The 25,814-nt window shown below is 44.1% G+C and overlaps 1 protein-coding gene across 1 annotated transcript in view; it reads left to right on the top strand.

Moving 5' to 3' along the window:
• PGM5 (phosphoglucomutase 5) overlaps positions 1 to 25,814 on the top strand; it is a 198,160-nt gene extending 172,346 nt beyond the window's left edge. Inside the window, exon 11 of the mRNA XM_032307008.1 lies at positions 24,274 to 25,814. Within this exon, the coding sequence (XP_032162899.1) occupies positions 24,274 to 24,363 (90 nt within the window). The 3' untranslated portion in view covers positions 24,364 to 25,814. The remainder of the gene's footprint in view (positions 1 to 24,273) is intronic.

Here is a 25,814-nt window from a genome sequence, read left to right as displayed (position 1 = left end):
TGTGGCTGTCCAATTGTCCCAACACCATTTGTTGAAGAGGCTTTTTTCCATTGAACTTTCTTTCCTTCTTTGTTGAAGATTAGTTGACCATAGAGTTGAGGGTCTATTTCTGGGCTCTCTATTCTGTTCCATTGATCTATGTGTTTGTTTTTGTGCCAGTACGATATTGTCTTGATGATGACAGCTTCGTAATAGAGCTTGAAGTCCGGAATTGTGATGCCACCAACTTTGGCTTTCTTTTTCAATATTCCTTTGGCTATTCGAGGTCTTTTTGGTTCCATATAAATTTTAGGATTTTTTGTTCCATTTCTTTGAAAAAAATGGATGGGATTTTGATAGGGATTGCATAAATGTGTAGATTGCTTTGGGTAGCATAGACATTTTCACAATATTTGTTCTTCTAATCGAGGAGCATGGAACATTTTTCCATTTCTTTGAGTCTTCCTCAGTTTCTTTCATGAGTACTTTATAGTTTTCTGAGTATAGATTCTTTGCCTCTTTGGTTAGGTTTATTCCTAGGTATCATATGGTTTTGGGTGCAATTATAAATGGGATTGACTCCTTAATTTCTCTCTCTTCTGTCTTGTTGATGTAAAGAAATGCAACTGATTTCTGTTCATTAATTTGATATCCTGACACTTTACTGAATTCCTGTACAAGTTCTAGCAGATTTGGAGTGTAATCTTTTGGGTTTTCCACATATAGTATCATATCATCTGCAAAGAGTGAAAGTTTGACTTCTTCTTTGATGATTTGAATGCCTTTAATTTCTTTTGTTGTCTGATTGCTGAGGCTAGGACTTCTAGTACTATGTTGAATAGCAGTGGTGATAATGGACATCCCTGCCATGTTCCTGACCTTAGCAGAAAAGCTCTCAGTTTTTCTCCAGTGAGAATGATATTTGCAATGGGTTTTTCAAAGATGGTTTTGATAATATTGAGGTATGTGCCTTCTATCCCTAGACTTTGAAGAGTTTTGATCAAGAAGGGATGTTGTACTTTGTCAAATGCTTTTTCAGCATCTACTAAGAGTATCATTTCTTTTATTAATGTATTGTATCACACTAATTGATTTGCAGATGTTGAAACAATCTTGCACCCCTGGAATAAATCCCACTTGGTTGTGGTGAATAATCCTTTTGGTGTACTGTTGGATCCTAGTGGCTAGTATTTTGGTGAGAATTTTCACATCTGTGTTCACCAAGGATATTGGTCTGTAATTCTATTTTTTGATCAGATCCTTGTCTGGTTTTGGGATCAAGGTGATGCTGGCCTCATAAAATGAGTTTGGGAATTTTCATTCTATTTCTATTTTTTGGGACAGTTTCAGGAGAATAGGAATTATTTCTTCTTTAAATGTTTGGTAGAATTCCCCTGGGAAGCCATCTGGCCCTGGGCTTTTGTTTGTTTGGAGATTTTTAGAGATTGTTTCAGTCTCCTTACTGGTTATGGGTCTGTTCGGGTTTTCTATTTCTTCCTGCTTCAGTTGTGGTTGTTTATATGTCTCTAGGAATGCATCCATTTCTTCCAGATGTCAAATTTGTTGGCATAGAGTTGCTCATAGTATGTTCTTATAATTATTTGTATTTCTTTGGTGTTGGTTGTGATCTCTTCTCTTTCATTCATGATTTTATTTATTTGGGTCCTTTCTCTTTTCTTTTTGATAAGTCTGGCCAGGGGTTTATCAGTCTTATTCATTCTTTCAAAGAACCAGCTCCTAGTTGCATTGATTTGTTCTATTGTTTTTGTTGTTGTTGTTTCTATTTCATTGATTTCTGCTCTGATCTTGGTTATTTCTCTTCTCCTGCTGGGTTTAGGCTTTCTTTGTTGTTCTTTCTCCAGCTCCTTTAGGTGTAGGGTTAGGTTGTGTATTTGAGACCTTTCTTGTTTCTTGAGATAGGCTTGTATCATTTGTTTCCATGAATTTTTTCAATTCTTCTTTAATTTCCTGGTTGACCCATTCATTCTTTAGAAGGATGCTGTTTAGTCTCCATGTATCTGGGTTCTTTCCAAATTTCCTCTTGTGATTGAGTTCTAGCTTCAGAGCACTGTGGTCTGAAAATATGCAGGGAGTGATCCCAATCTTTTGACTGGTTGAAACCTGATTTATGACCAGGATGTGATCTATTCTGGAGAATGTTCCATGTGCACTAAAGAAGAATGTGTATTTTGTTGCTTTGGGATGGAATGTTCTGAATATATCTGTGATGTCCATCTGGTCGAGTGTATCATTTAAGGCCTTTATTTCCTTGATCTTTTGCTTGGTTGATCTGTCCATTTCAGTAAGGGGGGTGTTAAAGTCCCCTACTATTATTGTATTATTGTCTATGCGTTTCTTTGATTTTGTTATTAAGTGGTTTATATAGTTGGCTGCACCCACATTAGGGACATAGATATTTATAATTGTTAGATCTTCTTGTTGGACAGACCCTTTGAGTATGATATAGTGTCCTTCCTCATCTCATATTATAGTCTTTGTCTTAAAATCTAATTGATCTGATATAAGGATTGCCACCCCAGCTTTCTTTTGATGTCCATTCATGTGGTAAATTGTTTTCCACTCCCTCACTTTAAATCTGGGGGTGGCTTTTGGCTTTGGCTTTGAGTTTCTTGTAGACAGCATATTGGGTTTTGGTTTTTTATCCATTCTGATACCCCAATCTTTTGATTGGGGCATTTAGCCCATTTATATTCAGGGTAACTATTGAGAGATATGAATTTAGTGCCATTGTATTGCCTGCAAGGTGACTGTTACTCTATATTGTTTCTGTTCCTTTCCAGTCTACTACTTTTAGGCTCTCTCTTTGCTTAGAGGACCCCTTTCTATATTTCCTGTAGAGCTGGTTTGGTGTTTGCAAATTCTTTCAGTTTTTGTTTGTCCTGGAAGCTTTTTATCTCTCCTTCTATTTTCAATGATAGCCTAGCTGGATATAGTATTCTTGGCTGCATGTTTTTCTCATTTAGTGCTCTGAATATATCATGTCAGTTCTTTCTGGCCTGCCAGGTCTCTGTGGATAAGTCTGTTGCCAATTTAATATTTTTACCATTGTATGTTACAGACTTCTTGTCCTGGGCTGCTTTCAGTATTTTCTCTTTGTCGCTAAGACTTGTTAATTTTACTACTAGATGACGGGGTGTGGACCTATTCTTATTGGTTTTGAGGGGGGAGGGTTCTTTGTACCTCCTAGATTTTGATGCTTGTTCCCTTTGCCATATTAGGGAAATTCTATACACTAATTCTCTCCAATATACCTTCTGCTCCCCCCTCTTCCTTCTTCTTCTGGAATCCCAATTATTCTAATGTTGTTTCATCTTATGGTATCACTTATCTCTCGAATTCTCCCCTCATGGTCCAGTAGTTGTTTGTCTCTCTTATCTCTCGAATTCTCCCCTCATGGTCCAGTAGTTGTTTGTCTCTCTTTTGCTCAGCTTCTTTATTCTCTGTCATTTGGTCTTCCATGTCATTAATTCTTTCTTCTGCCTCATTTATCCTAGCAGTAAGAGCCTCCATTTTTTATTGCACCTCATTAATAGCTTTTTTGACTTCAACTTGGTTAGATTTTAGTTCTGACAGCGTTTCTCTAATATCTCCCATGGCTTTTTTGAGCCTGGCTAGAACCTTGAGAATCATCATTCTGAACTCTAGAGCTGACATATTACCCATCTCTGTATTGATTAGGTCCCTAGCCTTCGGTATTGCCTCTTGTTCTTTTTTTTTTGTGGTGAGTTTTTCCGCCTTGTCATTTTGTCCAGATAAGAATATATGAAGGAGCAAATAAAATACTAAAAGGGTGGCAAAGACCCCAGGAAAATGTGCTTTAACCAAATCAGAAGAGACCCCAAATCGTGGGGGGGGGGGGAGAAAGGGGGGTAAAAAGAAGTTCAGAAAAAAAATTTAAAAAAGAAAACAAATTAAGAAAAAATATAAAAAAGAAAAAAATATATATATATTAGACTGGTGACTAGAACAGGGTCACCCATTTAATTTTGGGAGTATTTTGGTCTCTTAGAAGAAACTTCCTCCCAAAATTTTAAAGAATGAAAAATGTATATAAGGATAAACACAATGAAGGAATGGAATATGACTACAAAGATGAAAAAAAATTTTTTTAATTTCTAAGAAAAGGAGTTGATAAGGTAAGTTGGTTGGGAGAATAAAGAAAAAGAAGGTGGAGAGAATTTGCTCGGGCTGGAGACTAGAACAAGCCCGGTGCTAGATTTAGGGTGTATTTTGATTTATTAGAAGAAGTTGTACCCCAATTTTTTTAGAAGAAAAAACCCTATGTGTATACAAAAAATAAAATTAAATACAATGAAGGATAAAATATGACTATAATAATGAAGGTTCAAAAAAGATTTTTTTTTAATGAAAGGTATTGTTAAGATAAACTAGTTCAAATATGTTAAAAGAGGAAAGGGTAAAAGTTAAAAAAAATTAACAGAAGATAAAAATTAAAAAAAATTTAATTAACTTTGCAAGACTAAAGAATCATGGGGAGAAAGCCATGAATTCCGTGCTTTGCTTTCTCCTCCTCTGGAATTCTGCTGTTCTGCTTGGTAAGTGAACTTGGTCTTGGCTGGATTTGTTGTTGATCTTCTTGGGGGGGGGGCCTGTTGCAGTGATTCTCAAGTGTCTTTGCCCCAGGCGGAATTGTACGGCCCTTACCAGGGGCCGGGCTAAGTAATGCACTTGGGTTCACTTTCAGCAGCTTTTGTTCCCTGAACACTTTCCTTAGAGTTCTGGAGGACGGGAATGAAAATGGCGGCCTCCCAATCTCCAGCTCGGGGGCCCCCATACCTCAGTGTGCCCTCAGGTTAAACTGAGCCACCTAAGCATCCCCCAAATTAGAATTTCATATAAAGTTCACGGGTCACAAAATACTCTTTGGATTTTTTTTCCCACCCACTTAAAAATGTAAAAACCATTCTTGTCCACAGGCTATATAAAAACCAGGTGGTGGGGAAAAAAAACAAAACAGCCCAGGTGGTGAGCCAGACAAGGACTATAGCTTGCTGACCCTCATCTTAGAGGTTTTTAAACATCATGCGTGATTCTTGATTACATTCAGTAATGCATACCTCAAAATGAGTTTGGTCAAACAATACATTTCATGAAAGGTAAAATGACATTTGTATTCCTGTGTCTGGGTTTATATATGTAATTAGATTTTCAGGTTTTCGGGAAAAGTATCAAATATCTCTGGAAATCCCCAAATTTGACGTTTGGAGATTGAACTCCCTGGCTTTTGGTTGTAATGAAACACAAGAGGAAAATGTCTTAGAGCATTTTGTATTCATGAAATTCAATTTCTCTGGTAGGTTTTTAAATTTTTTTGAGGAAAGTTTCTTTTTCCTATTTAAAGCAGTTGCTTAAAGATAATTTTCAGATGAGCAGCACTATATTTCGGAAGAAAAAAGAAAAATACTAAGGAAGAACTTATGGATAAGTGGGATGAAAAAAAGAAAAGCAAGGGGCGCCTGGGTGGCTCAGTGGTTAAAGCCTCTGCCTTCGGCTTCGGTCATGATCCCAGGGTCCTGGGATCGAGCCCCACATCGGGCTCTCTGCTCAGCGGGGAGCCTGCTTCCTCTCTCTCTCTCTCCCTGCCTCTCTGCCTACTTGTGATCTGTGTCTGTCAAATAAATAAATAAAATCTTTAGAAGAAGAAGAAAGGCATGAGGGAGATCCCTGAGGAATACGTAGAATGTATGAGAAGCCTTTCCACAGGTGCGGGAAGCCAGGAAAGCCTTGACGTTGTACCATGAGGCTGAATGGGGCTTCCAAGAGTTAGTAAGAGGTTCTGTTGCTCTTCAAATGCTTTATCTGTGATCCTCAAACCTACTTCCCAAAGAAGCCCTACCTCCCATAGGAGCAACAAGTCTTTTCATTCTTTGTTACTTTTACTTTTCGTTCTTTGTTTGCTATTAGTTACATCCTCAGAAATCACATTTAGGATGGCTCGTATGTGTTCAACAAAACCTAAGATATCTGCATGTTTCACTAAGGTTTTCTGCTGTACATTTTATTTTTAAAGTACAGATTCTATTTATTTATTTGAGAGAATGAGAGAGAGTGCACAAGCTCAGGAGAGGCAGAGGGAGAGAGAGAAGTAGGCTAGGGGCTCGACCCCAGGATCACAACCTGAGCCGGAGGCAGAGGCTTAACCGACTGAGCCCCCCAGGAATCCCCCAGCTGTGCATTTTATAGTGTGTTTAGCCATGTGGGCATTTTGATATTGGTGAATCAAACCCCCGACCTCGACTTACAGTCACATGATACGCTTCATTCCGATATTGCTCAGAATTTGCGATCATCATCCTTATAATGAATAAGATTTTTTAAAAAGCGTAAAAGCAGCCATAATTTAGACTGTTGCTATCAGCATTTTGAACTCTTGCTACCCAAAGGACCAGCCCCATCAACATCAACATCATCACCTGGTTGCTTCTTAAAGTACAGACTCTCTGTACACCCCTACCCCACTCATCAGACCTGCTGAATCTGATTCTGCATTTTAACAAGCTTCCCAGGTAATCCATGTACCCAAGTCAAGTTTTAGAAGTTCGGCTATGACGACCTTCATGATCCTTATTTTGTAACTTTCTAACTCAGACAAATATCCCAAGCCCTTGGAAGACTTTCTGCTTCTCAGCTAATTAACAAAAAGCAAAACAAGAAAATCAGTTTCACGTCGCATCTCCATAGAAACCCTGCCTCAGTATCAGCTCCCCAACTTTAGACTGTGTTTTCTTCACACAGTTACACCAGTGGAACTGAGCGATTCAAAATAACCCAGGGATGAAGTAAAGACAGCTCTAATTTGATTTTACCAAGATAGGGAGACTTGCTAAAAAGTGTGGGTAGACAGTCTAGCACTAGTTCAATTACTAGGTAAAGGTCAATAACGTACTTAAAATACTTGAGGGTTATATGGCGGCTTTGTCTTAAAGGCAAAGTCCAAAAGAGCATGTTCTTTCATCAAAAGTAGAAGAAATGCTCAGTCACTGTGCTCATAAAATGTATATGAACTGTCCATACATTCCACTGATAAGTCTTTATGTCACGAAGAAGAATCTTCAAGTAGATGGTCATCTCTATCTTTTTAGTGCCTGGTGTTAATGACTTTCCTGTTATATTTCCTCCACTCTGCAACTCAGGCAGTCTCATAGAAATTTTCTTTCCACTTTGCTTCTGCAGCTCATGCTGCGTGTAACAGTCCTTGCTAACTAGTGGCTTTGGAAACTGATCCATTCTTAAGGAATGCATTCCAAGTGCAGTGACGTCTGTTCCTTCTGCTTTCAGCATTGTCTTGTCCACTGAAATGGGACCGTGTTCCTTCTGGCTGGAGAGAAGGGGCTGCAGTGCAAACACAGGGGAAGGCAAGCTTTCCTGGGGCTGGGGTCGTCTTGCTGATGCAAAGAGATATTACTTCCTTTTTTTTTAAAGATTTTATTTATTTATTTGACACAGGGTGAGGGATAGAGAGAGAGAGAGAGAGAGAGAGAGCACAAGCAGGGGGAGTGGCAGGCAGGCAGGCAGCGGGAGTGGGAGAAGCAGGCTCCCTGCAGAGCAAGGAGCCAGATGTGGGGCTCCACCCCAGGACCCTAGGCTTGTGACCTGAGCTGAAGGCAGCCACTTAACCAACTGAGACACCCGGGCGCCCCGAGAGATGTTACTTCTGATGGGAGTGACTTTGGGTGCCTTTCATTCAAAGAGCTGAGGAGGCTTCTGCTGTTCGTAATCATTTTTTTTTTTTTTTTAATCTGACCTTCCATCAGGAAAGATAATAGGAATTTCATTTTATGGGCAAGAAAGCAGGAGCCAGAGTGTTATTGTCTGTCTACCAAAGGTCACCCTGTTGGGGCTAAGCACTGGGCCACCCACTCCCACCTTGCTGTTCTAGCAAGCCAGGCTTCCTGGTTCAGTAATCATAGTAATAGTAGCCCATATATCCTGTACCTGGGCTAGGTAAAAAGCTACATGTTGTGTGTCTGAGTTGTCTTATTCTCATCACAATCCAATGTGATAGGTACTCATCTCTCCACACCCTACAAATGAGAAAACTATCCCTAAGAAATTGAATAACTTACTGTTTCTAAGTCATGTGGCTGGTATTTGAACCTAGACTCTGCCCCCAGAGACAATGGTCTTAACTCTCTGGAACTTTGGGGCTGTGCACCCACCCATCTGTGAAAAAGAAAATAGAGTAAGGAGGTGCCCATCCTTGGTCTGGCACACTGTTGAGGCTTCCCAGAGCATCCGCTGAGAGTTCTCAGGTGCAATCCTTGAGTCTCACAGTTCCGGAGTAGCAGGGAGTCTAGTCTCTCAGACTTCCTATCCCGTATCCATCCTCAAGTCCTTTCCAAAGGGCTAGTCCTCTCTTAGAAGGCTGTATCTTCTAGAAGCTAGGGAACATCATAGCGCTGCCTGCAACCAGTTCTGTCCAGCGGGCTGTTTGGCCCCAGGATGGGCCTCCACAGGGGTGTGGGTGGGCCAGAAGTAGGGATGGGGCTGGGCTTCCATCATCCAGCTTCCTGGGCCCCCTGGGCCTGGGTTCTCAGGTTCCCAGCACCTCAGTTCTATGACTTCTTTCACACGGCTGGTCTGCTAGCGTTTGCTCTAGCTCCTCCCCCACCCCCACCCCCACCCCTACTCCAGGAGAGGGTGCTGGCTTGAGAGGAGACCATCCCTGGATTATAGTCCTGCATCTTAGTCCTGGTCAGTACAGTCCATGCTGACAATTTGAAAAGCTAGTCTCAGGGGGTAGGGGTTGGGGAGAGGATCTCAGTCCCTTCACTCCCCCCAGAAGTTCCCTGGGCTTCTTGTGCAAATCTGCCAGCCTTCCCTCAGCATCTTCAAGCTCCTCTCATGTCTCTATTTCAGAAAAAGAGAAAATTTTAATTAGGATGTCCTAGATTCCTGGATATGTAACTAGGCAGGTAAGATGTATATTCATTAATATCAAAATAATTTCACTGCTTCTGCTGCATGATTGATTTTTCAGTGATAGCAAATTCAGATGCCACCAAGACAGACAGCATGTCTTCGAATAGGGCTAGTTTAGGACAACAGAGCACAATAGGAACTCTGGGGACACTTGGCTCTATCCAGGTATCACCTTATTAGTAGAGGTCCAGGGTGGCCAGATTTTCTGGATTTTTAGAAAGCTGGGTTTTCAGGTGAAATTTGATTTTTTTGTTAAAGATTTTATTTATTTATTTGACAGAGAGAGAGAGAGCACAAAGAGGGGGAGCAGCAGGCAGAAGAAGGAGTGGGCTCCATATAGAGCAGGGAGCCCGACACGGGGCTCAGTTCCAGGATCCCAGGATCATGTCCTGAGCTAAAGGCAGATGCTTAACTAATTGAGCCACCCAGGTGCCCCAAAATTTGATTTTATTTCATTTTTTAAAAATTTAATTAGCATATAGTATATTATAAGTTTCAGAGGTAGAGGTCAGTGATTGATCAGTTGCCTCTAACAACCAGTGTTCATCACATCACGTGCCCTCCTGACTGCCCATCCCCCAGTTACCCCATCCCGCACCCACCTCCCCTCCAGCAACCCTCAGTTTGTTTGCTGTGGTTAAGTGTCTCGTGGTTTGTCTCCCTCTCTGATTTTGTGGTTTTGTTTTTCCCTCCCTCCCTCTATGCACCTCTATTTGGTTTCTTAAATTCCATATCTGAGTGAAATCATATGATAATCATCTTTCTCTGAGTGACTTACTTTGCTTAGCGTAATACCCCCCCCCCCAGTTCCATCCACGTCATTGAAAATGGCAAGATGCTATTCTTTTTGATGGCTGAATAATACTCCAGTGTGTGTAAGAGTGTACATATATATAAACACACACTTTTATATATGCATACATACGTATATATGTACATATATACACACCACTTATCCATTCATCTGTCGATGGACATCTTGGCTCTTTCCACAGTTCAGCTATTGTGGACATTGCTGCTATAAACATTGGGGTGCAGGTGCCCCTTCAGGTCACTACATTTGTATCTTTAGGGTAAATACCCAGTAGTGCAATTGCTGGCTTGCAGGGTAGCTCTATTTTCAACTTTTTGAGGAACCTCCTTACTGTTTTCCAGAGTGGCTGCACCAGCTTGCATTCCCGCCAACAGTGTAAGAGGGTGCCCCTTTCTCCACAACCTCGCTGACATTTGTCATTTCCTGACTTGTTAATTTTAGCCGCCGGACTGCTTTCACTCATATGGGGAACATAAGGAATAGTACGGAGGACCACAGGGGAAAGGAGAGAAAACTGAATGGGAAGAAATCAGAGAGGGAGACAAACCATGAGAGACTCTGGACTCCAGGAAACAAATTGAGGGTTACAGAGGGGGTGGGGTAAGGGGTTTTGGACAACATAGTTACCATCCCCGACTTAGTGGGCGAAGGTAGATCCTACATCAAACAGCATCAGCATATAAACTCTTTGCAGGCCACGGGAACACATCTAAAAATTAACTACACGCTGGGGAATGAAATAATCCAGAGTGCCACAACAAGGACAGTTAAAATGAGAAAGTAATAACAGGATGGGTAGGGAAAAGTATTTGGCAACACGCATTTTACACCATCTACTCACAATAAAAATTTTGTGGCCAGGAATCCAGAGAGTTCTTAACCACAGAAAAATCTTGGAGGTATACTGTGCGTGCTGAGTTTGACGAATTCATTTAGAGCACAGACAAGCGGGAGCTCCGGAAGTAGAAGCATCAGCTTTACATATAATTTGTGTGTGTAACTTTTATGTGCTTCCTGCTTATGGCTGTGGTTCAAAGTTCTTAAAAAGGCAGTTTTCAAATAGTGTGCCTGGAATAGAGAAACCAGGAAAGGCAGGAAGACAAATTGTTTTTAAACATTTTTTTGAAAGTGAGGTCAGTCTAGGGTGCTGAGATAGCCCGCACCTTTGCAGTTAAAATCAAGGGTGTGGAGCTCAGCTCTGCCCCTTGTCTGCTGTGTGACTCTGAGCAAGTTAGGTAACACCTCTGAGCCTCTGTTTCCTCATCTGCAAAATGGGGATCATACCACCACCTACCTTAGAGGCCTGAAAGAAGATTACTCAAAGCATGAATTGGAGTAGGGGTTTGCACATCGGGGGTACTCACTCTAACTACTACACGTTGTTGGGGCGCCTGGGTGGCTCACTGTATTAAGTGTTTGACTCTTGATCTCAGCTCAGGTCTTGATCTCAGGGTCGTGAGTCTAAGACCCATGTGGGCTCCAGGCTGAGTATGAAGCTTGCTTTAAAAAAAAAAAATTGCTGAAGAAGAATCCCAACTTCAGACCCCAATGCACAAACTGTCGATGAGGGCTTAAGGAAGCATTTCCTCTTCCCAAGATTCTGGCAAAGCCAGTCAATCAATTCTCCGTCCACCTGTAGAGCCAATCCGATTGCCTGTGACCTGAACCCAGCCAGGAAACATGACATTTTCTGGCTTCCAAGACTGCTGAGGTGAGAGCAGGCAAGCATTTGGCATTCACAACTGGAAGCTGTGTGTCTAGCAGGTGAGGTTTTGCGGTCACCTTCAGTGACAGAGCCATGAATTCAGGGCTGGGGAAGCTGCTGAGGGCCACGTTATATCTCGTTTCATGTTTACGACAATCCTGTGATTCAGGAATTATTATTAGCATCTCGGTTTAAAAAATGAGGCACAGAGAGGTGAAGAACCTAGTCTAGTAAAAGTGCCAAAGAAGGAATTAAATCCAAGACTGACTGATTCACACACTCACCCCATGGACTATGTGGTCTCCCATTCCCCTTATGCCTGAGCTGCTTTTCCCACCTCATGAATGGTCAAGCAATGGGTCAGCCCAAAGCACGGTTGAGACTGCTTACCTTTTGCTCTGGTCAGCAGTTATTGCTTAAGAATTCACCCCCAAACCTAGCAGAAAACTACAACAATGATTTCAGCATGCTCATGGTCCCTACAGGTCAGGAATTTGGACATGGTGGAGTAGAATGGCTTACCCCTGCACCCTGACGTCTGGGCTCTAGACAGATGGAGTCTAGAAAGATCATGGGAAGACTAGAAAGATCGAGAAGGACTCACATGGCTGGGATTTGGAATCTTCTGGAGGCCTCTTCACACTTTGGCCATGGGAGAGTCAGAGTCAGTGTTCTTACACATAGGGTTGCTTGGGCCAATATGGGGAAGTTGCGGGCCTTCCGAAACCCAGGGTCAGAAGTCACATACCAGCATGTCTGCAAATTCTATTGGTTTGGGCAAGCCTGCCTGGTTTCAAGGGAAGAGGAACTACTCCCCCACCTCGTCATGGGAAGAATTTCAAAGGATTGGCAGCCATGTTTTAAAACCGCTACCTCCATCTCCTCCTCCTCACCGACTTCAGAAAATCAGATACAGTAAAGACGGCCCCACACCTAAAAGCAAAAGATTGCTCAGAAGCATAGAGTTTCCAAGGCATATTCTTCTTTTTTCTTACCTTCTGATCTGGAAATAATTTTTGAGATGCATTCTCCACATCATCTTAGTGACTTGTGTTTTTATCAGTCTGAATGGGCTAGATAATGTCATGGCAGCAAACAACTCAGCATTCTCGGTGTCTTAAGACCATCAGGGAGAACTAAGTTTTATTTATTACTCACATTATCTATTCCCCACACCTCGGTTGGCTGCTCTCTTCCATGTTGCTTTTCATCTAGGATCTGGGCATCTGGAACGTTGTGGTTACTAGAATCAGAGGAGCTATGGCTGAAAGCAAGCACATTTCCTCCGCTTCTAACCCAGTGGCTAGAAATTGTCAAAAGGCCCTCCCTGGCCATAGAAGAACCTAGAAGCTCAGCCTTCTGTGCCAGGGAGGAGAGGAATGCCAGGTACTAGTGTGTGCTCGAACGGCTACCAGAGTGACTGACTGATGCCATGGAAGAAGGGGAGCTTACATTTGTTATCTTGAAGAGTTTTTCTGAGCCTAGCCCTGCGAGGGCTTTGGAGCCAAATATTGGTCAGCAAATCTTTCTAAAATAAAAAAATGTGAGCTAGTTTGCATGAATGTGAACCAGTACGTGAATGTGTTCAGATTCTGTTACACGAAACACATGTAAAAGTCCACGGAACACCACACATCCGGGGAGAGGTAGGAGGGCTGGGAGGGCTCCCGGCTGGCTGGGTCTCATGATCCTGGAGTGCACCTTGAGGAAAAACCCATGACTGCCTGTATCTAGGACTCCCTGGTTTCAGGGATGCCCCGCACAGTCCTGGTACGGTTCCATATTGGGTCCTGGGTTGTGTAGCCATAAAACCCAGAGGTCGTAGTGAAGAGGGCGTAAGATCTTGCTTAAGCACACTTTGAAGCCCAGTTGGGAGTTGTCTGGTCATATAACTGTAGGTCTCTTCTTCTCCACATGAAGATACACGCAGGAGCAGAAGCCAAGCTCAGAAGCAGCCCCGTGGGTGTGTATCACCCTCACATCCACACGCCTCCCACCCGCCACGTCACCTAGAGCAGCCAGCTTTCTGTGACAGGACACGCACCCCATGGCGACCCCTGGAGTCAGAAATCCAAATTGCAGGCAAATCACTCACCAGTGTGCATGGGACAGCATAAAACAGAGGGAAATTGTTGGTTAGAACTGGTATGCCATCTAAAGGCATTCGATTCATGTTAAAAAAAAAATGTATATGCACACAGATAGACACACGCATTTTGGGCTAGCAAAAATAAGAGACGGCAGAGAAGACTGGGTGGGTGGCCGTGGACCTCTGCTTCGCACACCCCATGCAGCCTTGTGAGCAGCATGGCGGGTGCTCCGTTAGTTGCATTCAGTTCCTGTTCTGGACAGCGATGCCAACCCACCCCTGCCCTCACCGTGTGTCAGGCATGTTCTGAGTGTTTCCTAGTCTTTAGCTCATTTCATTCTCACCGCTGCTTTCTGAGGTCAGGGCCCCCATTCTATGTATAGAGCATGAAGGCTCATGGAGGTTAGGTGGCTCACAGGCTCGCATAGCTCACAAGGGGTAGGGCCCAGCCATGGGCTTCAAAGCCCATGGTTGTAACCACTCTTCTGTACCACTGCTTCTAAAATAAGTAGCGTGACCCTTCATGAGTGTGATTTTCAGACCTGGGTATGCATCAGAATCATGTTGGGAGCTTGTCGGATCTGTACACTCCCTGACTGGCCCCCAGATTCGCTGACACGTCATCACCATGATGGGAGTAGCATTCCATCTCGTCCCAGAGTAGCGCCCCCCATGTTGCCTCCCTCGTCCTTAGGTAACAGTCTTCTGACCAACCTTTGGGGAATTTCTTTGGAACCTTTAAACCCATCTCTTAGGAGCATGTCTTCCTGGCATCCACGTGCAGAAAGGCAAGTGGAATCTCATTGTTGTTCCAACCATAGGAACCATGTTTTTAAGAAATAACTGATCGCCAGGACCATGACTTCCGGAAGTGGTTGGACCAGAGGGACAAAGAGGAGGTGAATGCTTTCAAGGAGCATCCTTTGGGCAACACCAACTGGACAGTGGTTTTTTTTTTTTTTTTCTGGCCCCTGCATTCCATCATGCAGTTGTATTTCTGCTAATAATTCTGGGAGTGGTGACAGCGGGGTGGGTAGCCATACTTTCCCTCTGAATTGGCAAATGTGTTCCCCATCAAGGAAACCTTTGAAGTCTGTTGTGAATATACCCTACACAGAAAAACGTGGAAGACACAGTAGGGACGTCTGAGGAGGGTGGGCAGAAAGTGGCCATCTGAACCCACTAGTCATTTCCCAGCCTGTCACAATGTCTTTGGTGGCAGAAAGGATGCTCGAAAGGGAGAGGAAAGGGTTGGGGAGAACAGTGACAGGGAGGGCAGTTCTTTGAGGTGGAAGTTGTCACATCTTGCAGGTTGGTCTGTGTTTGCAGCACAGGACAGGGACAGGTACATCTCTGCAGTGCCCACAGATGCCGCCCAGGGGTTTGGCTCCGCCCCCTTCCCCATCTCTGCAGGATCCTTCTGTCTGTGGAGCCCAGTGGAGCTCACATTTGAACCAGCAGGAAAATGGGCTTTGTGACTCCTCTGTTTTATTTTGGATTTGCCGCCCAGGGGCTGTCTTTCACCTCTTAAATTCCACAATTATAGGAGTGGGGAGAATGGTGCGGAAGAGGGAGGGGCCTGACTGCTCAATGTGGTCTCTAGTAGACGAGTCATTGCTGTCCCAAAGGGCTCCTGTATTTTCCGCTTTGACTGAACTTCCGTTTTGTCAGCTTCTATCTTGGGATGCCTCTCTGCGCCTCAGAGGAGAGCTTTGGTGGAGGCTCGGCTTCTAATGTTGACAAGATCGATGGTTCCTTCCATGTCGGGCTCAAAATTCAGACTTATGTGGTCATTTTTCACAGTCTCCATTTTGGCTAATTTTAGTTCTATTGTGAATCAAGACAGGTAGATGTGTTGTATGAAAAAGAAATTGAAGTCAGGGCTGTGGTTGTACGGATTATAATACACAGCAGATATTGCAGTGTTTAGCATTTTCACCTAAATTTTATTTGTTTTTTTAAATTTATTTTTATTTGTTGAAGTTCAATTTAACATATAGTGTATCATTCATTTCCAGGGTAATATTCAGGAATTTGTCAGTTGCATATAATACCCAGTGCTCATTACTTCACGTGTCTTCCTTAATGCCCATCACCCTTCATTTTTATTAGCAAAAACATACTTGATTTTGTTTTCAGTAATAATTCCTGTTCTAGATGTTTCCCAAATGGGTTTAAAATAGCCAGTCATCCTTCTTAGCTAAAGTCTGGGTGATTATAACCAGGGTGACATCTTAGCCTATAGGGCACACTTGTGCAAACAGGAAAAGTGTCCAGGGCAAGATATAAGATCATAAGCCTGGTGGGCGACATCTTTGTGGGAAGACAAAGGCACCCCTTCCTCTGGGAAGATGCTATCCCTTGCCATCTTCTGAGATGAGCTTGGGATGGGTATCCACTCCCAATTACCCCTTTGAGCAGGAGCCCTTCTAAATTCAGCTTGGGGCTTTGGACACTATAATCAGAAACCGTTCTCCAATGCTCAGATGTATTGGAAACAAATCAGAGGTTGACTCCAAGTTTATAATCCCAACAGGTACGGATTGCTCTGCGACTCCTGGGATTCAGGAAAAGTCGCACTGCTCTGTTGTACGGATCAGATGGTCTCTAACTTGGTCACCCCAGCCTAAGATGTCAGGAGGCTCAGTAGTAGCCATATTGGGCTCCATCCCTTTTCCGGAACATTGAGACCCTGCAGAAGGGACAGAGGCCCAGAGAGGGAGCACACTATCCTGGGGAGAATGTGGGTTTACTCTGCTGCTCTGTGACACCACGTTTATGTGTTGTCCTCTCCATCTGTCTGGGGCACTGCTCTGGGCAGGGGCAAGGGCTCTTTAACCCTGTGGTCCTTGCTACTGCCCATAGGCCTCCCTCCCTCCCTGGCATTGCTGATCCAGGGGGGCCCAGGTTCCTGTCACTTCCCGAACACAGAGTTCTTTCCCTTTGCTGTATTCCTGGGTTTGACAGCTTTCCTTCCCTTTCAACTCTATGATGACACCTTCACCCCAGCCCTTGGTCCTTATTAGTATTTAGTGCTAATTAAAATCCCCCAAGAACCTAGTAACCCTTCCCAAGTAGAGAGGGGTTCCTGGTCTAAAAGACATGAAGCTTGGACTCTCCCATGGGTTGAGGAGCACACAGGTAGGAGAATCAATGGACAGTTTCTTCTCTTTCTACTGAGTCTTCCTGATGAATGGGGTACAGAACACGAGGTAGTTTCTCGTCATCACCCACTGCGTTAAACACTGGACAACTCACCTGATTTCCTAATTTCCCAAATCTGTCATCTTCTTTAGCAACTCTTATGGGCAAGATGTGTATTGTGGGGGAAACAGACCTATGTCAGAAAAGCTCTGCCTTCTAGTCACTTAGAGTTTAGTGAAAGTGTGTAGAGGAAGAGAGAGGGGAAAAATCAACTCTACAAATCCCTGTAAATCAAGATAAAAAGGAATCCATAGAAGCACGTGAGTGTCTGGAGAATGGAGTGAGCCTAGCTGGGCAGGGTGGGATGGCCAGAAGATCTCAAGGAGGAGGCCTCAAGGCCTGGGTGAGAGTGCAGCATGGTTCTATACTGACCAAGCAATGCACATGGAAGTGGAGATGAGAGGCAGGTGGGCTGCCTTAGGCCGAGGGGGTTCACAGTTTCAGGGGTACAACAGCCTGGGACAAGGGGCAGGCCACTCATTGAGGAGGGCTGGTGGGAAGGAAGGGAGACATCATTTCCTGTGGCTGCTCTAACCGTCCCCAGACAGTAGAAATTGTTAGGGGGCTTCAGACAATAGAAACGGATCTTTCTTGGTTCAGGGGTAGCATTCTGAAATCATGAGGTCAGCAAGCCCGTACTCCTTCTGGAAGTTCTGGGAGAGAACACTTCTTGCCACTTCCACCTTCTGGCAGCTGCTGATGCTGTCTGGCGTGTGGCTGTGTCACTCCCACCTCTGCCGCATCTTCACTCAGCCACTGTGTGTGTGTGTGTGTGTGTGTGTGTGTGTGTGTGTGTGTGTTGTGATCTTCCTCTGACTCTCTCTTATGAGGACGACCATGATAGCATTTGCAGTCCAGCTGGAAAATCCAGGAAGATCTCCTCATGTCAAGGTCCTTAACTTTATCATATCTGCAAAGAACCTCCTCTCCTCCCCCGCCCCCCGCAAAGAAGGTCACATTTATAGACTCCAGGGACTAGGGCCTGACATCTTGGGAAATATTATTCTGCCCACCAGAGAGAGTGAGACCCAACTGTCAAGAGCCTGACAGCCATGCTGAGAGGGGCTGAGGGTAGCCTTGGAGGGATCATCCAGGACTTCTACATGAGGGGGTCAGATGGACAAGTCTAGTCAGAAAAGCTCAGTGTGGTGAGGCTGAGAACAGGTGGGGGTTCGGGCAACTGGGTTAAGGAAAGAGCCTTGGGATGGGCGCAGTGGGTGAATGCCGAGCTGCTGTGGAGATATGACCGATGGGTTTGGCCACTGCTTGAATGTGGGGGAGAAAAAGAAAGACTCACTGAGGAGCACTTCCGGCCCAGCCATTGGAGAGATTAGTGGGATATGCAGGTGTGGTCATGAGCTGAGCTGGTGAGGAAATTATTTTTGGTTTGCAAGAGGTTTTGTTTTATAAGGAAAGAAGCTTTTTCTCACTGGTGGTAAACAGCTAAGCAATGATGGTACCTCAAAATGATCCAAGAAAAACATAATTTGGGTGAGTTTATTGGATTAATGTAACTGTCTTAATTTGTTTTAAATTTTTGATTTATTTTAGAGCATACAGAGAACGAGGTTAGCTCAAGAAATCTGAGGGAGGGTCCTGTCCTAGGGCCAGGTCCCAGAGACCAGACCTCGAGCAGAGTTTTAGACTCTGGCCGCCTAGACAGGAATGGATGGATCTTTACTTGAGAGATGATTGGGATTCATACCATTCCTTTCTCTTTACCAACTTTTTATTACTTCCCTCTGCTCTCCTTAATTTTTCCCTCCCAGATTTCTTTCTGCTTTCTTGTAATGTTTCTGTCATCTTTCTCAGTGTCCGTGTTTTCTTACCACCTCTAGATTACCATGGTGCCTTACATTCTCATGGTTAACCAATCATAATCTTGTGGTTAATTTAGCTTCCACTGTTAACTGGTTCATTCTTTCACTAACTCTCAGTGTAACCCCTGAAGGAAAGAGTCTGATCAGCTAGTTCAAGTTTTGTCCCTGGGCCATCTGGCAGGTTGCTGGCCAGCTTCTGGTGGCTTCTTGAAGGTCAGGGACCCACTCCTAGTCCAGTCAGCTGTGGCCAGGGTGTGGAACTGTGTGATGCAAACCAGAAAACTGAGCCTTGAGCTGGAGCAAAGAATTTCGACAGTTACAAGAATCAGCACACCTTAGAGCAGCGGTTTGCAAAGTGTGGCCCCTGGACTTGCCAACACCAGCATCACCTGAAACTTGTTAGAAATGCACATTCTTGGGCCCCACCTCAGACAGCCTGGATCAGGAGCTCGGAGAGGGGACAAGCAGTTTGCACTTCCACAGACACTCCTGGTGATTCTGATACACGCTCAAGTTCGAGAACCAGTACTTAAACTAAGCAAATAGCATATGGACTAAAACCAAGTGTTGGAACGAAGTTGTGAGAAGAGTCAGGCCATTCAGTGGGGGTGCTGATGCAAGCTAGCCCTCAGAATCAGGAGAGAGTGGCGTTTGTTATAAATTCCTGTTTTATTGGTGTTAGAAGGCTCATGTCTTCTGTTGGTGACAAGTCTGCATTCTCTTGGGTGGTATGACCTGACCTGAGGGAGGAACTAGCCTAAGTATTATCCACCTGTCGTCCTTCCCTGACCATCTGAATACTCCCTCCTCCTCAAGACCAGCCCAGAGCTGGGTTCCCTCCACAGATTCTGCAAATCTGGCTTAATCAGTGATTGTGTTTCCAGTTGGGATTTTGGTTTTTCTCCAAAAAAATCAGTTAAATATTTACTTGGAGTCTTGTGACATTCCGATCATACACATGGATCAGAACCACCACCACAGCAACAGAAAGTGAGAGGATATGGGAGGAAAAATGAAAGGAAAAATGAAAGGAAAAATGATCTCTGTGCTTCTGGGGAGCATGAACAGGTTAAAACCTAATACAGGGAACACCTGGGTGGCTCAGTGAGTTAAGCCACTGCCTTCGGCTCAGGTCATGATCTCGGGGTCCTGGGATCGAGTCCCCCATTGGGCTCTCTGCTCAGCAGAGAGCCTGCTTCTGTCTCACTCTCTTTGCCTGCTTCTTTGTCTACTTGTGATCTCTCTCTATCAAATAAATAAATAAAATCTTAAAAAAAAAAACTAATACAGGACGAGGCTTAGGGTGAGTTTAGCTAGGTACAAAATTTAAAGAAGCACCAAAACACCTCAGCAATAAAAATAAGTATTACAATGCAGTATTATTAAAAATCAAAATTGATGCAGATAAAACCTATGGTAAGAAAAACCAATCCACATTTTAAGTAGAAACAGACTCCAAGTCCCTCTTTACCCTGGTAGGCTTACTACCTTGAGATGGCAACGTATCTCTCCACCTGCCCCCTAACTCTCCAAGACAGAGAAGGGACATTGGAATTCCTGTGTGAGTGCTGTTGGATGGATACACTGCCAACTCAATTTGCCCCCAAAGGGGCACTCTATCTCCCCTACTCTTGAGCTTAGAAAAGCTATGTCAACCACTTCCTAGAAGTGCTATTCCTATTCTTAATTGATTAAAGTCTCAGTTTGTTCTCTTTATTCACAAAGAGTGGTCTTAGAACTTCTAAGACGTTCACACAACCAGCAATGCTCTTCTGTTCTTGGTCAGTGTAGATGGCTGGTCAGTCTTGTCCGACCCCTTGCCCCAGACAAGGAGAGACTTGTCCGGGGCAGTAGGCAATGACCCCACTGTTCCCTCATCTCTGCTTCTTTCCTCCACTCATCTCCCCTGTTTTCTCTACCATTCCTAGGAGTCCCGGTTGTGGCATGGAAAGAGCAGTAGAGGAGGTGTTACTCGGTTCTTAGCTCAGCGACCAGACAGGGGACCCTGGGCCCATCATGGCCCATGTCTGTACTTCAGTTTCCTTGTCAGTGGCAAGAAAAACTCAAAACCAGATCTTCCCATGTTCCTCTCTGTTCTCAAGCTCTGTACTTCAGCTCTTCCTCAGCAATCTCACATCCACAGGCTTCTAATTATTAACTCCTCATCTCATTCCCAATTCTGAGGGCCTTTCCTGTTGTCTCGGGAAAATTAATCTCCCTTAGCTCCTTTCCATGATGCATGGTGGATGATAGGAGAGAAGAGTCTGGCATTCCCGTGTACCAAAGCTATGAATTCTGAAGAAAAAGATTCTGAAACAAAAATCCAGTGACCCTCCCACTTGCCCACAGCATCCTGCATGAATGGCCACAGAAGTCTCTGTCTGCCTCAGCATCTTCTCTTCACCAGGCTGATAGGGCATTCATTTATTCAACCAATCTGCACTGAGTACCTCCTAAGTAGAAGCACTTTTCTAAGGCTTGAATGAAACAAAATTCCTGCCCTGGTAGCATGACCAATTATTCTAGCACATGTCTATTTACTTTATATGCTCGGGTCAAAAAAAAAAAAGACATTGCTTTATGATCCTTAGCCTTATTATAACTGGAAGCTTCCATCCCACAAGGCTGGTAAAAATTTTAATCTTGGGCATTTTTAGGGACTTGTCCCAGAACTCGCTAGGGTCCTACAAACATCTATAGACTTTATGGGTTGCTGGGAGGTGGGTGAAAAGACCTCACTACTGTTCATTCCATGGTGATCATCACTGATGTCCTTCCCAGACTCTCATGGTCCCTTGAGGGTGGATGGCTCCACAGTTTCTGTGCTGTGTTGGCCTGGAGCTCTGTGCTCAGAGCGGGAATCCCCAAGTTCAAGGTCTTCCTCACATGGAGTTTCCAAAACTGGGTTCTCTTCCTTCCATTATGCATAAATAGCACTGAAGCCTTTTTCTCTGACATGGTCAGAGCAAGGGACAAGTGCTTAATTCATGAATCCAGAAAGAGCTAAAAGAGGTAACTAAGTGTGTATCTTGACCATTGTATTTTTAGCACAAAACATATAAATGTGTATTTGTTTGTCAGTCTCTTCATATTGACCCAAGCCCTTTCCTTTCACCATGAGCACACTGTTTGGTGTTGTCATTATCTCTCTTAGATCCCCACTTATATTTCATCAGTGATGTTCACCTTTAATTCCTTTATAGAGAGTGGGAACTTAAACACTCTCGGGAAGCAATCTGAAGAAAGAATTTTCTAGACTTATTTTTTTATTCTTCCTCAATTTTTTATTGTTTCTCACTTGCATTAATTTCACAGGAGTAGCTAATTGCATTGCCTAATTCTTTCCAGAATATTCAACTTAACTTTCATAGGAAGAACTCTTCCTGTGTATATTCACATCTCTCTGGGTTACATGTAGTTTAAGTGCATATTCTGAAGAACTAGCGTAACAGGTGTTAACTTCCTTAGGAGAAAATTTAGCTAACTCCTGAGAAGCACATAACTCAGCTGCTGGAGGAGGAAGAAGTAGGTGAGCAGACCAGAAAGTGATGGACTGGATCACAGACCACTCCTGAGCTGTGGACTGCACTCAGGATGTTTCACAGAAGAAAGGGAAAGCCATGCTTTATCTTCCAAGTTTGGTGGAAATCTGTTATGCAAACTTGGTCAGGGTTTACAGTATCAGTTAAAACTGTGCTTGCCTACTGGGTATTTAACCTAAAGATACAAATGTAGTGATCCGAAGGGGCACGTGCACCCGAATGTTTATAGCAGCAATGTCCACAATAGCCAAACTATGGAAAGAACCTAGATGTCCATCAACAGATGAATGGATAAAGAAGATGTGGTGTATATCTACAATGGAATACTATGCAGCCATCAAAAGAAATGAAATGTTGCCATTTGCAATGACGTGGATGGAACTAGAGGGTATTCCAGGAATCCCATGATTCCAGGGTCCTGGGATCCAGCCCTGCCTTGAGCTCCCTGCTCAGCAGAGAGCCTGCTTCCCCTTTGCCCTCTGCCTGCTGCTCTGCCTACTTGCACGCTCTCTCTCTCTCCCTGTCAAATAAATAAATACAATCTTTAAAAGAAAATGTAGAGTTGAAGGTCTTTGACCTTGAAACTCACAGTGATGTGAAACCAGCATGTCTTAATTTTTCAGTTCTTCAAGTTTCAAATTCAATTTCACTGTGTTTTCCTAAATAGAAGGTATAAGGCTTATCTTTAGTTGTCCTCCAGGATCTCAGTTAACGTGATTGGTTTTTCACTTCATTCTCCTTCTCTGTCCTCATGTAACCTCTGTTAGAGGTGTTAGTGAAGAGTCACACAGCCCAAAAAAGCTGGGGGTGTGAGGACAGGGAAGAGAAGACAGGAAAGGGAAGGAAAGCTAATAATCTGTTTTCTGTACAAAATCAGAGCTTGGCTTCTAAAGGATCCAGATGCTTCTATATGGGCATCACGTAGAAGATGGCCTCACAAAATGTGCCAGTAGGAAACTTTTCTGGGCACCAGGAGGGTTATTAAAAGAACATAAAACCTTCTGTTTCTGTATATCATGTGCATGGATACAGAACTAGAGGGAAGTGCACTTGGCTTGTGCACCTGTGAGGAAATGGCTCAAGATTCTTCTCTCTGTTCTAGCTTCCAAGATGATAGTTGAGCTTCTCCAGCTAGTAATCGTCACAGAGTAAGATGATTTCATCCATTTGGCAAGAAGTGTGTTAAACTCCCACATTTGCCTCTAGAACCATCTTTCCAAAGCACAGGTCTGATATTGTCACCCCTTAACTCAGAAAACTCCAGCATCTGGCCTTGCCTAGTGAATTAAATCCTTACCTTGCCCTCCCAACAGGTCTTGCTCACTTGCTCACTTGTTACTCAGGAGTGCCCTGTGTCTACACTCCACTCGGGACACGCGGGGCTACTTGTGCTTTTCCATGGACCCTGGGCCTCTGCTTGTGCTCTTGTTGGTGCTTAGAATGCGTGCGTTCCCGTCATGCCTGTGTCTGTTAGGCATAGGGGAGGTTTGCAAACAGCAGAATCCCCCCCCTCCCTTCACAAAAATGACAAATTTTATTTTCCTCAACGTGCTCTCTTCGTTTCTTCCCTTCTGCTAGTATTTCCCAAATTCCTCTTCCATCAGTGTCCCTGTGGTAGTGTTTGTCCTTTTAATGGACTTACAATGTTTTCACTTGAATCTAGTTATTATAGAACATTTGAGTCTATGTGGAAAAAAAGAAACCAGTATCCCTTGATAAATAAAAACTCACCACAAAAATGAATTCAATAAGATATACAATGATCTTACCTTCTATCTAGGTCATGCTTGCCTGTGGTGTGCTCTGCTTTGGTTTGTGTATTAAAGATCTACAGCCAACAGAGTTTCTCCTTGATGAATTAGGACAGTGGAAGAAGAATGGAAATTGGGGTGGCTTTCTTGCTGTTTTGTTGTGTTTTTTTTTTTATTGTGTTATGTTGTCACCATAAAATACATCATTAGTTTTTGATGCAGTGTTCCAAGATTCATTTTTTATGTACAACACCCAGTGCTCCATGCAATATGTTCCCTCCTTAATTAAGGAGCCTTTAAGCTGTAAATCAGAGTTGAATCCAGATGCTTGCGACAGAAAGCAATCACAGTGACCCTCCTGTGACGGACGTGAGTTGTTCACAGACTTTTCCCCTCCTTTTCCAGGCCGTGCTGAGTCCTCTTATAGCCATCGCGCTGAAAATATCCCAGATTCATGAGAGAACTGGCCGGAGAGGCCCCACTGTCATCACCTGAATGGAGGGAAGATCAGGCACCAGGGCCAGAAAAGAGCCCTTGGCGGGAGACCCTTCACCCATGCCTTCTTGCTACCTGTTTGTGCCTTTTATGATTTCGAAAACACACACACACACACACACACACACACACACACACTAATTTGCTGGTGGGTGGGGGAGGGGTGGGTGGGAAGAGAAAAAGAGAGAAAAAACGAAGTTTTGTTTGGGGTTCGGTCTATTCCTCCAAATGCAACAGGGTCTTCAGTGGTCTGTTAAAGCAGCACTATCATTTGGTGTCTATATTTTACCACACCAAAGAACCTCACTTTTTGAAAAAGAGGAAGCGGGCCAGGAACGTGTCCATCATGGCGTCTGCGTACCATTGGCGTGAGCTGAGGGAAGGTTCAGAATTCACGCACAGAGCGCAGTGCTGGAGTTAGGCTAACCCCCAAGCTATGGGTGTTGTTGAAAAGGCTCTCCTTGGAAGACCGTCCTTGGCGTGGTAGAGGACTTAGCTTTTCATCCTGGGTCAGGTCTCCCAGGGAACACCTTGCGGAATTCCTCATGGCCGCCAGCCACCCGATGGCCCATCTCCCTGCTCCCATCTCCTGCGAGTCCCCATGCCACCTTCTCTCACATCTTTGGAAGCATTCTACAGATCCCCACGGCACACTTTCAAGGAAACACAGCAAAGGGTGTTTTCCTCTCTTATTTTATAAATACTGCTATTTTAGCTCTTCCGCCGGCTGCATGCCTCCAGATTTCAGCCATTCATTGTGCAGGTGGAAAGCAGCGTCTTGGCAGGAGACTGCAGATGAGTGCCCAGCATTTCGCTGGCCCTCCCTTGATGACATCATGTAGGGTGATACAAGGGCTTACATCCATTCCTCCTGGGAAGACAAAATACCACCCTGTCTGCTTTCTCTCTGACTCTCTCTCCGCTCCTTTATCTCACAGTTAGGGCCTTTTTTAAAGCAGTCATTTGGACACAGCTCACATCTTACTCACAGGGGCTCGAGAAGGAGACCATGAAATGCTAGCAAAGTAGAGAATAGAGTGCTTGCTGGAAGACCTTAGGGGTGGTGGTTAAGGACCTGATGAGATGTGGGAACATGGGGTGGCATCCCTGCCGGAAACCAGAAGGTCACAGCTGGCTCACTTTGCCCAGGAGAAGGACACTGTGTCTCCAGCAGCCTCTGTCTGCCCCCAGCCGGGACACCCGGTGCGTGGGACCTGTTTGCATATGTTTTGCTTCCTTGGGAATGACACTCTCACTCACCCTGTCGTTAGCACAGATGACGTGGTGCTCTTTGACTATGAAGCAAGGGGGTTTTACCGTGGTCACGATGAGAGCAAGCAGGGAGATTTTCCCGGGAAGGAATTTGTGTCCACTTTTTATCTCTGCTTCTGTCAGAAACTTGCTAGGACATGTAGTAGCCAATAAAAAAGAAATTCCTGATTTCAACCTGA

This window comes from Mustela erminea, chromosome 12 (assembly GCF_009829155.1).
Source record: "Mustela erminea isolate mMusErm1 chromosome 12, mMusErm1.Pri, whole genome shotgun sequence".
Taxonomy (NCBI): Eukaryota; Metazoa; Chordata; class Mammalia; order Carnivora; family Mustelidae; genus Mustela; species Mustela erminea.
Note: the sequence above shows the minus strand (reverse complement) of the source record. Positions and strands in the feature narration are given on the sequence as shown.